Source organism: Glandiceps talaboti, chromosome 6 (genome assembly GCF_964340395.1).
Source record: "Glandiceps talaboti chromosome 6, keGlaTala1.1, whole genome shotgun sequence".
Lineage (NCBI taxonomy): Eukaryota > Metazoa > Hemichordata > Enteropneusta > Spengelidae > Glandiceps > Glandiceps talaboti.
Window position 1 is genome coordinate 16376764 of NC_135554.1, and position 13393 is coordinate 16390156.

The 13393-nt window shown below is 31.6% G+C and overlaps 1 protein-coding gene across 2 annotated transcripts in view; it reads right to left on the bottom strand.

The window, feature by feature from the left end:
- LOC144436628 (uncharacterized) overlaps positions 1–13393 on the bottom strand; it is a 41271-nt gene that overhangs the window by 23257 nt on the left and 4621 nt on the right. For both annotated transcript variants that reach the window (XM_078125456.1, XM_078125455.1), the window contains exon 2: positions 5483–5589. In XM_078125456.1, the coding sequence (XP_077981582.1) occupies positions 5483–5589 (107 nt within the window). The remainder of the gene's footprint in view (positions 1–5482; positions 5590–13393) is intronic.

Sequence of the window (13393 nt, forward strand, 5' to 3'; positions counted from 1 at the left end):
GAATTGGACCATGCTATTCTATAACAATCACCCTTTACTACCGTAAATAACCCCTGACTTTAGTCATTGTCATCACTTTTGCTCTTTTTTTAAAACGCTTTTTAACAAATACTTAACTCTGTGTAAATATTAAATACCCTTCACATGGAGTGAGGGTAAACACTTGAAGCTGTGAGTCTTTTTCTTATATTTGGAAAATTACAACTACATGAACCCTATATGTGCGTGTGAACTCCTCTCAACTACAGTTATTTGTCATACTTTAATTGCACAGTTTTTTAAAGTTTTGTTATTTTTTCCCATTCTTTTGGCAGAAAATGAAAAAATAACTTTATCCATCCTTTTTTAGTGGCCAGGATTACTTTTTTTAATGTTTTTATCTTTGTTTTCTTTAGAATACTATATACACACACAGCTGTCCTTGTAATCAAACTTTGTACACATGGAAAAGCTGTAAACACATTTGTCCTTTAATTCAACCCCTTTTTTATTTGCAGAAAAGTGTTCTGTGCCCAGATTGCCCCCACTTCTATAAATGTTGAAAAATTCACAGAAACTGTAGATAGATATATGTGCGCACACAAATACATGACAATTGTGTGCATTGGATCTAAAGAAATAAGCAACACAGATCTTTAATATTTATCTCTATGTATAAATCATTGTGTAAATAATGAATGAACACATGAAAATGAAAAAAAGGAACATTTATATTGTAATATCTGCAAGATCTGTATTTAAGTAATCAAATGGAACATAACCACGTTCCCTTCTGACCTAACTCATCAAAGTTTAAGTTTTATACGATTTGTGTATAATTACAAGAACTAATAGACTATACTGGCAAGGTGTGGTAGGTAAGGACAACGTTCTGAGTCCATCACATCAATAAACAAGGTAATCAAATGTTTACTTTCCTATACAATGTTCATTGAAATTTATTTTGTATAAATTGATAAAAGTACAACTAGGCATACACAGTTAAGATCACAGCCCAACCCATAAAAACAACAAAAATACAATGGCGTTAATACCGTGCTACAAAAACTTAACTGAGCTATCAACACCCCCTGAATTGAGAAGGTGTGTTAAGTTTAACCCTGTTACGGAAACCTCTCTCAACATCCCTTGGATTGGGACGTGTGTGGTATCTAAAAACATGGAACAATCACATGTTGAAGTGACTGTGATGACTGTATCTGGTAATAACTAAAATGAGCTATCCCACTCTCAATACAAACTAAACCGTTGCCAAGTAACACTGTGATTGATCCATCGAAATCTAGGTGGGGGTAAACAGCTACGTGTATATTGTAACTGTTAACATGAAGTGTTCAAGAACAGAAATTATATTGTATTTTTCAGTGAGAAATATTAATCACAGAAGTAGCTTTTGAAACACATAATGTATAGTATCTATAAACTATGTAAATTTATGGCAGGAATGCAATTCAGGAGATTTCCTGGCAGTGAACTGAATTGAATTAAACTGACAGGTATTTTATTACTATGTGTTATAGTTTTCAATCCATGCATTCCTGATAACATGGCCTCGGTAGGTAGGTCAGGATTTTATTTTATTTTATTTTATCTTTTTAATTAAATATGTACAGACATCACTAGGGAAAGAAAACAGATGTGTGTGAAGGTCAAGAAGACAAAGAATTTCTTATCTGTTTGTTTCAAATGTTTTAAAAAATGTTTAGGGTTGGACTCTTATAGTGTCAGTCAAGTTATTGGAAACACATGATCTTTCTATTTGGCCTTATTAGATTAACAACATACATTCAGATGCAACAGCAAAGTTGCCCAGTTTTTAAGTTTTAGGTCATTGCTAAGTGCCTGTATAGGTTAATTCATTTGTCAAACACAAGATCAATCTTAAGATTCCTATCAGATATAGTGATGAAACATTGTGACAACAAATTAGATTTATAATTAAGGCCACAAATTTGACTTATAAAGCTTTAATACTGACCATGTGGTCTGAAGAACACTTGACTTCAGCATTGAAATTCTTTTCAAGTATAGTGATGCAACATTGTGACAACATGTGGGATTTATAGTTCAAGTAGAGAAGCAAGTTTGCTTTGTAAACGTGAGGTCATGGACATATGTCCAAGTTGAGTGTCAGACATGAGTATCTCGGCAACGTTAAATGCCTATTAATTTTTTGTGATAAATCACTTGTTCTGGGCAGGACCACAGTGACAGAAAAAGCATTTAGTGAACATCTAAGAAATCAAACAGACTGAACCACACTAGTGCTGAAATCACTCCTTGTATGGACACGAGCACTTAGCAGCTAAATCTAAAGATATGGTTGACATACTAGAAGTCAAACTAACAAAGCTACAATTTTTGTGCTGAAATCACTCTTCCTATGGACAGGACCACTTAGCAGTGAAATCATAGTTAACTTAGTTAACATCCTTAGTTCCTAGCAATCAAAGCAGCAGTCAAGGCTTCTTGTGGTAAAATCACTTCTCCTACTAACTGGGCAGGACCACTTAGCAAATAAATCTCTTAGTTAAAGTTCCTACAAATCAAACCAACAGTCATGACTTTCTGTGATAAAATCACTTCTCCTACTAACTGGACAGGACCACTTAGCCGCTAAATCGTACAATTCAAACCAACATGGCTTCTATACTCAAGAATAAAAGTAACAAGCATTATATTACAAGGAAATAGATACTTAGTACTTTTGACTATATGTCTCCACAAGTAAAATTTTTCAAAATACAGAAGTGATGTACAAGTAGTAAACATTCATAGTTCACACTTAAATTCTACTTATTTTCTATTGTTCACGGTAAAGAACACCTGGCCTTAAGTGGAGACATATTTGTTTCTAAGATACAGGTGGTAGGGGTGAGTGAAATAAGTTTTTTTATTGTTTGGGACTTTGTTGTTGCTAACATAGTCTTTCACTAGAGTGTCATACACATACACTTGAACAGGAGGCAGTCTATTCTTCTTGCATATTATGTTTAGGTTTCTGGGCAGGACTTCAAAGCCAAATTTTACAGGAAAGAGTTCTTGTTGTGTAACACACTACTTTAATGTTCATGTATGTTAGTTGTGATTTTTAAATTTATATTTACAAAGTTTTTAATTTACAGTAGTTCAGAAAGTTTTGACATAACTTTTTTGCATATTATCATATTATATTATTATTATTATTATTAACGTTATACTGCTACTATTATACTTTAAAACATTTTCATAATTTTATATTATAAGAAAATAAGTGATACAGCATACGGGAAAAGCGTTCTGTCAAGTGTCATGATTGAACTTGTTAATTAGGGGGGCTTCTTTAATTGTAACAACTGAATTGTTAACTTTCTGGACTCACTAGTTTGACCTGTAATAATTTTATTAATTTATACATAGAATTTAGAAATCAATGGCATGATGTTGCTGCTCCAACCCTTGCTTAGCATACTGGATGGAATCAATATCAGGTTTATTCATGAAATCTCACAAATATTATTGTACAGAATTTATCAATTGGGATTATCCATCTGATGATATTTAATTATGAAAGGGAAGGGAGTAATTGGGTTGGAAAATCAATTATTCTACTGACTGATGAAAGGTACAGTAAACTGTATTAAATAAATTATTAAATCAATATGTGTTTTCAAGTTATTGCCATATTTCATTTGAATATAAATATGCAAAATATAATATTTATCCATTTATGAATCCACTTGGCAGGAAATTACAGTTTATGGAGAAATACTATTTCATTTTTACTGCCAACTCAACAATGATGAACTGCTCTGCTCCCAAGACAATTATGAATATAAGGGGTAATTTTACAATTTCTGAGCAGCCCTATTATCTACAGTCGTCTACAACAGTATTTTTTATTAAGGTTTCAGGCTCTTGGTAACTATGGTGATAAACCTGATAAAATTTACATCATTTCCAAATACCATGGCAACAGCAATATACAATGTAAAGCCTTATTTAAAGTGAACTTGACCTACTTATCCACACAAATTAACAGTATGAATACTAACGAAAGATATTATGGATTCATTATTGAATAATAACGATTTATTCAAAAACCTTGTTATTTCATAATAAATAATTCTCTGGTGTTAACCTATAATCATTCCATCATCTTGAAAAACTATACATCCTTTTGACTTCTTTTCATTGTTTCCATGACAACAGCATGCAGACAGTGAAATGCTACGACTACAGTTAAACAGCGTGTTATCTGTATCCCTACAGGCAATGTATACTGACTCAACCCTTGGATATTTAATTCAATTTCTTTAGCACAGTAAGTCATGGTGAAATCATTAAATTGTACTTTGCTATCGTTAAGCCATTCATAACTGTCATACTAAGGTTTTCTATACTTTTCAATGGCTTCATTTGGAAGTACTAAGGGCTGCATAGATATAAATTGACTGTATAGTACAATGCTCAATGGTTTTTAAGTTTTCATTCACGTATTAATACTAAGTCGTGAATAATTTTACCTCATTTCTAAGAACATTTCACTTAGGCAATAATTTTGGTAATTTTTTTCTACAATGAATTTAAAAAACATGTATTATTATACAAGAATGACTGTTCATCAACTCTGGGTTCATCCATAGTAAAGAAAATAAATTTCTATTCACAGAGCCAACAAAAATTCTTGAAAATTTGGAATTTGCTCCCAAGAATTTCTTTTTACCTCTGTGAGTAGAAGATTTTCAGTGCTAAGTACCATTATGTATGTGTTATAAGGACCAAAAGGTCAGAAAAACCTTCTGCTGATTCAGTGAAATCTGAATGGCTTAATCATTTTCCATGGAAACTATAATGTTGAAATCCTGCTAATCTGTTGTCATAGCAACTTGGTTTTAATGCTGTTACAAACCCATTGGAATAAGCTGTTCAGGTTTGAAAACTAATTACACAGTACTGGACATCATATTTTAACTGAAACAGTCCTGGAAAATGCAAAGATGGATTTCACAAACTAATGTATTAAGGAAGTGATTTTTATCTAATATATCATATTACAGCACTTGGGGATTCCTGACTATTCAAATTACTTCATGTACGGCAATTCTGTCATCACAGCTTTTACATTTAATTTGTCATTTGACTCCAAATACATGTGTTCGCAATTGTACATTTCATTTAGTTAGTGTCCCTTGCACACTGACAATAAATCAGTGTCCTTTGTACATTACATTTAGTCATGCAATGCCCTTTGCACACTAACAACAAATCATTTTGCACTAGAAACTAATGGTCTAGCTTCAAGTGATGAGAAATCAGCATGCCTAAAGAGCATATTGTTACTTTATTACAGTTATATTATTCTTGAGAAATGATTGGGTAGAAACCATGAAGGCCTTGGGAGAACATCATTCACTAATTTCATTTTTATACTCTATGTCTTACCTGTCAGACTAAAATTGTAGTAGAAAGCTAGATTGGTCGTTTGAATCTATAGACTTACCTGACAAAACCTGCCGATACTGATTCATTAATGACTTCATTGTATGCACTACGGAATTTTTCATTCCAGGAATCACCGGGAATAACATAAATATGAAGATCAGCAAGCTAGGGAAAATAAGAAAGTAGAAAAAAATAATTAATAATTATCCAAATCTGATCTGCTAATAATTGTTTTCCAAATTCTATGATTCAACAAATATACAAAATAAAAAAAAATATAATATATATTGACAAAAAGATATGGCAAACAAAATAAACAAACAAATAAATAAATAAATAAGTATACATGTATAACTAAATTTGATATAAAATTACAACTGATTTCAATGATTATACCACGAACAAGCCAAGTTGAACAAAAAATATGGAATTTACATCCTGGATATTCTACATTACAACAACACATATCAATCTACGTCACTAGTTCTGCTGTGTTTGAGACACGAGTCAAAATATTCAAAATTGCCATTATTTCCCCAATTTATAATATCACTAGCGCTGGTATAATAATTATGTTACCCTCCAATATTTGCTAGCCTATTAATGAAGCAATGTGACTATTAGTCTCTTAGAAACCAAACACTATACTAGAATATGTACATAAGCCACTGAGATCAATAATCATTTCTATAAAAGTACTATTTGTATTTGTAGATAGGTACACAATTCCATACTGCTGCTGGCAGTTAATAAATCAACCACCTTATATCTATAGATTCATCTTTTATGTCCTACATTGATTTTAAATTAGTATCTTCCCATATTTTATTTCCATATCCTAAATAGTACTTGTTTTCCTGGAAGCTATTACATAATTATAATAATATTAGTTTACTTAAATAATATTTGTTATTATAATAATATTATTAATTACATAAATACATATTGCCAACATCCATACATTCAAATGAGTGTACAGAATATTATGATAAGTTGGTGTTTGAACCAACCTTTGCGATTCTATTTCTGAACTACAGAAAAAGTTTGACGAAATCAAATGGTCAACATTCACTCTCAAAAGTCGATAAAAAAAGGTTTCAAAACATTCAGACAGTCGAAATAGATTTAATTTTTCTGATAATCCACACTGTAGGATAATCGTAGCAAGCAGAGTTCAATAAATGCCATCAAGTGTGTAAAGAGATTGTGTCTATTCTCACAAACTAATACAGAATATATTATTGATTGCTACTGACATGGCTGTGACATCAAAAGACGGGAACAAAAAATTCCATACAATGGCCTTGAAAGACAGTGGGAAAGTACTACATGTGTGTTCATTGAGATGCAATCGCTAGATATTGACTTGTGCTAAGGTAACCTACAAACATCAATGGCCTGCTGACATCATCGTCATGAGTGATGCAAGTAAATAGTATTAATTATTCAACAGGTGTGTCATGCTAGGAAAAATAGCCACAGGGCATGTAAGCAACATGACTTACTATTTGCCATTGGACATCCACTAACAACAAACCAAAATGAGTATTAAAAAAGACATAAATGTCGAATCTCAATGTGTACTTGCTGGTATTACCAATCAATCTATCTAGATGTATGTATGTCTGTCTACACTTAACTGAAACATGTATTACTACTAATACTAGTACCTAATCTAATAGTAATGTAACTTGGTCAAAGTACAGGTTTATATTGATTGATGGTAAACTTCTCTTAAATTCTGATACAAGTCCTCAACTTTGCTGTTACAGTACTAAATATAACTTTTTAAAACAGCAAGTCATAACAAGTCAAACAATATCTGATGATTGAAAAAAAAAATTCCCAGCTACTAAATTAAATAACACAAATTTATTGATATTATCATCGTACTGAGAAATAGCAACTTCAACTTTTTTATAGGATGAATCAGCAACTTATAGTTAATTTACACATACATTTTCTTTGACACAAGGATAAACAAACATACATGTACATCTGTTGATACATAATATGATGTAGATAGACAGAAAGACAGACATGTACACATACATCTGTTGATACATATATGATGTACAATGTAGATAGATAGACAGACATGTACATAACCTATCTAGTGGACAGAGATAGACATTTAAATGTATGTGTATACACACAAACAAACAAACAAACACACACAGAACTTTACATGCACATAAACTTTTTAAAATAAATACAGTACGATAGAAATAGACAAGTATATAAGTTTGGTGTACATGGTATCCAGAAATGTATTTGTTTTAATAGCGACCCCTGCCAATATTCCATACATTGGTACTACCATAGCCACACACCTAGCTGTCATACATTGGTACTTCCTACCATGGCCACACAAAATGTCCAAACAATGCACTTAATTATAACACTAAATAATCCAAAGAAGACACCCAATTCAAATGAATTATTGACCTGTGTTTTTCCGTTTTCTTTATAAATTAAATATTTCTACCTCTACCTTCACATGAATGTTGTACACTTCATTAAAAATACTCTACACAATCTCTCTATTGTGTAAAAGTTTATTCTCACATGTATACGGTATACTTTGTTTTTGCCACTGTTATCCTGTTATTGTTTTTTAAATTACTAATAAATAAATAACTTGACATGAGTCATTTAACATGACCCTACCTGGATTTAACATTTAGTTTGACAAGACTTGTGACCTATGCTCAGTCCCCTAGAAATATTTTGGTTAGAATTACATAATTTGGGGATGATATTAATCTATATAAATACAGTATACTATAATCAGAATTTCAATAAATAAACAAATTAGTGATTCTAAATTCATATTTATACCGAGACTTTCTCTTTTAGTTTCTTTTGCAGTAATTTCTTGAAGACAAAATAATCCATTGCTATTGGTTACGGCACTGCCATATCACACCACTGTATATTATTGATTGCTATACCTACTATGTCGTATATACTGTTGATTGTGATAGACTTTGACATTTATTTACTCATTACAGGATATTCTGTAGACGTCAGTGCATGACAGCACATATTCTTTTAAATGGCCAATTCAATAACTGACTATAATTCTCTACTACATGGCCATGACTTGTCACTTATGCTTCCATGCATGGGTTAACAAGTCATGTACTTCTAATAATTATAAAAGTAAATGAATGGCTGTTTACATGTTCATAAATTTAACCCTTTCATGACTAGAGACGAGTTTTAAATAATATGGGGACCCAATTTATATGAATATTTTCATAATTACAATAATATTACTTTATTAGGAATTATATTATAGCATTACCAATTCCAGTGAATTTTGTGACGTCATCGCCGTACATTATTACTGACAATGTACTCCGTTATTGGGCATCGCGGCCCCGGAACGAGCATAACAATACAAGCTTATTTGTTCTGTTTCTTCATACGACTAGGTATCTTTTCGAAATGTATGTTGTTACTTATGATTGCCATTTCCACTGTGTAAAAATACAACGCATTCATGAAACAAATTTGTGTTCACAGCAGTTCATTGAAGTGTATATGTGTGTGTACGTGTACGTACGTGTGTCGCTATGATTAGTATTCAGCTTCCGGGCCGAACATGGCAGACGATGTTCAGCGCTGTGTATATTATACGTTGTTTTGCGTTTCTCGGTCTACAAATTCACTGGAATTGGCAAAACTATAAAATAATAACAATAATGTATGCCCTCCCAGTCCATAATGGACTCAAGCAAACTTTGCACTCCATAATGGGCTCGGCTGTCGCCTCGCCCATTATGTCGTTCAAAGTTTGCTTTCGTCCATTATGGGCTGGGAGGGCGTACATTATTGTTTAAGTAACATTTCTTTAATTCCAGTCTAAAATGAAGTTGATATATGCCAAAAACTTACATAAAACAAGAATTTTGTCCAAACAATTTTGGCGGGAATGTTTTCAGTATTGAAGGGGTTAAACTGTAAGTATGCAAATATTGTATGAAAGACTGTATACATGTCATGTTTCGTGGTTTCAGTCACTTTATTATCCAAAACCTGGTAAAAATAGGGGAATATGGTATTTTCATAAATATTTATCACTAACTTCAGAGGGTGATCTTGGGAACTTGGTTACCATGTTATTTTCTAGTTGAAACTGTATGAAAACGTCTGTATTTTGAATGCAGTTGTCATTGTTGCTGTTGTGGAAATTACATTTGAAGAAAATAAGAGGGGGGGGGGGGGGCAATGTGAAGCTATTACAAGGTTACTCACTGATTAGAAAACATACATATACTTTATCACTCATTAACAATGCAGACAACAGATGTGGTTATTTCCTTTATTTTCTAACCAATTAGAATGAACCTTATAACTGCTTCAAATTCTCTGAAAATAAGCTGTAGACATTTTAATAATACACAGAAATAAAACTACTACTAGTACAGTACGTCTACACATTTCAACCTCTTTAATTATTACCATACAACTACACCGATTTTACATGTATATATCATTGGATAAAGTCCATTTTTGTGTATCGAGATAAACAGTACTGCATCAGGGAAATGAGATGTACAAAGTCCTTGAAGCAATATCATGAATTCATTTGTTAGTTAGAAACCATGCCATCCTGTTCTAGCTCTAGATATAAAACTATGGCTATGTGTATACAATTGTCAGTCACATCAACAAACTACTATCAAATGAAGGGTAAACTATGTACAGTATATAATATATATTGTTAATCAATCAATATAGTTTACTTTATAAAGTCAGTTTGTGTTCCCTTTAATACATATTACTTTAATAACATTCCATAAGTAACTATCTATTGGCAATTTGATGTATGACACTTAGTGTGATTAGCTTCCTACTTTGATGAATTAGTTAATAACTAATATGAAAATACCATAACTGTCCATTATTTCATACTGATATTTATATGCATAATTGGGATCAACAAAATGGGTTAAACAGCCTCCTGGAAATTGAACTTAAAGCAATATAACTGTCCATTCTTATTTAGCGTATAGCCATAACGCTGTTCATTCCAGCACTACATCTAGAATACTACGGTGAAACAACAGTCAGTAGACCCAATAAATGTCTGGTTTGTTTGTAGAAGCCATTTTCTTGTTTATTCAGTGGCTTCATTAGATATTACCAGCATTTATGCATATTTGGTTTAGAAACTAATATGTTTTAAGAAAACCGTATCATAACTATACTTCAAAGTTTTAAATATTGAATATTTAATTATTTTTCTCTATATCAACAATGTTACCAGCTGCTACTGGAATATTTTAACATACAAGAAGTGATCAATTTAGCAATGTACATATACACCTACACTGTACTTCCATCCAAAACTAATTATCCGGGTTTTATATTGATTGGTGGAAGATAACACCATTAATGTGCGACATGGTTGTCAGGACAACAACACATTATACTACCTGTTGGGTTTTGTATAGGCTACTAAAAGCATACTTCATCAGCTTTACAGCCAAACACTCAGTAAAAGTGAATTTTATATTGTAATAACACTTTGAGGAAATGAAAAAAAGTGGGATTATAATAGGCACTTAATTCAATTCATTTATCATAATTTTTGACTATTTTTACTGTAAATAAAGTCATTTGGTTCAAAATAATTTGTTTCATTAAATTAGCATATTATGGTAATTAAATTAGCATATTATGGTAATTTATAACACAATGTAGCAACTAAAAATGAATAGTAAATGTGAACTGCAGTGTGTTATATATTAGTATCTAATATTCCCATATCTTGCAGTAATGTCTTAAATTTTTACTAAAAGCATAGCTTTGTGGTCTCTCAATTTTTTCAATTTTTTTTAGTAAAACTTGTAATAATATGTATTTTAAGAAATTTAATATTTCAAACTATTAAATGAACAAGGACATTTAACAAACTGAATCTTACAAAACAGAGATGCCACAAACAATCATTAAATTTATCTTTATAAATTATAAATTAATATTTGTCTATATTATCTATATCATTTTTATAATACATTATCCCTACATATTCTAAATACATACTAAATGAAAATAATAACTTGCAAAGTTCATTGCTTATGAGTACTCAATTCTTAACCAATACACACAACATAACTTGATAAGATGAGAGCTTTCGACTATAACATTTGTTATATTTCAAATATTTGCAATTATTTTTCAAACTAAATTTGAGATATGAAAACGCTTTTAAAATGTTTCTTTTTTGTCAATTTATATAATGACTGGACACACCATACTAAAATAACAAATCTATGCAATTTTTTTGGAGATGGGTATAAATATAAAGATAATAGTTTCAGTACGCTATAAATGAGTGTGTATAATACAGGTATTAAATTAATGATTAATAGCAAACCTACATAAATTAGCATTATTTGTAGTAATTAACGACCGTTTAGCACACCTATTCTAAATCCTAAATAATTGCACATGATGTGAAAATATGTCAAAGTTCATATGCAATCACATTATCATATGTCACCAAAGTGGGTTTATTATATACACTATTGTGTATTTTTATCTTGAGTAGGAGACACCCCCCTTTGAACTTCTTTGTGTTTCATAGAAATTACTCGGCTATAAATGTGTAGGTCAAAACACTCAAGAGTATGAATGAAGCAAAGTTGTAGTGAATTTAACGTCCTATGAGGTATGTGTGTGTGATTTACAAAGATTATAACGCACAAGCAGTTCAAAGTTTTTAGTATTGAGCTTTCGATCTGTCTGAGGTGATCTGTATTGGTCGACGATCCTCATCAGAATGACAAATTCCATAGTTACAGTTATGTGTCACTGTGTGGTGATGATGATGATCATCTATCAAGTGACCCATACACACTTTGTCAAAGGACAGGTTAAAGTTAAAGGAAGTGTTACAAATCACACACTTGTTTGAACATTAACGACCCAACGTGCTGACATGCATAATATGATTAATTCATGTTGTTTGTAATTTTAATTATATTAAAGTTTCACTTCAAACCAGTGTTTGCATAAATGGACTATTGTTTGATGACAATGGTACTAAAAGCTTTCCATATACATAATGAGTATACAATACCTTTCTCATACAGACTTTCTGGAACCAGAAATAAAATTTGCAAAACAATAGCACAAATGAGACATTATCAAACCGTTTATTGGTCTCCAAGACAACATGGCGCTTTCTTTCATTTGATGGTTGGATTCACATTACATTATCAGTAACTCTGTCTACCTATTACAACTTCACTTTATATGATAGGACACAGCTAAGAGATTTAACCGGAGTCTCTCGTGGGACGGCACAAGAAAGAACAAACATTCTCAGTGAAATACCTCTCTATACAGCGAACAATGCATGAAGGATTTGTCGTCACTGTTCATTTATGGAGCAATTCAATCAGACTCAATCTAAATTTAACATAAAAGTAAACCTGCCTAGTAGAAGTTGGGTAAAAGGTTCCTAAAGTGTATTCAAGTATTTGGTTGGGCCTACACAGACAATGGCTGCTGGCATAATTGTCAACCAAGTTACAGACATTCTTACACAGTTAAACATTTAGCAGGTAACGCAGTACAAATGTAGACAAATATTGCTTTAGACCATTTAGACAAGCAAAATAAATAGAAACTGCTTAACATTGTACATGGACCTGTCAATTGTGGTAGGTTGTTATGGTGATGATTAACTACATCAAAAATCATGAACCAAGTTGGTGGTGAAATTCTCTCCAAATTAAATAATTTGTATCATAAAACAAACTTGCACCTGAGGGATTCACCCACCACCAACTTGACTCATGATTTTTTATGTAATCTGTCAAAGTATTTTATAATGTGCACATTGAAATTCTGTATAAGTTTTTTCAGCTTTTTTTTCAGTTTTAACATAAGCCTTCTTTTATACAAACAAAGATATAAATTCAATCTTACAAAATATATAATCTCATTC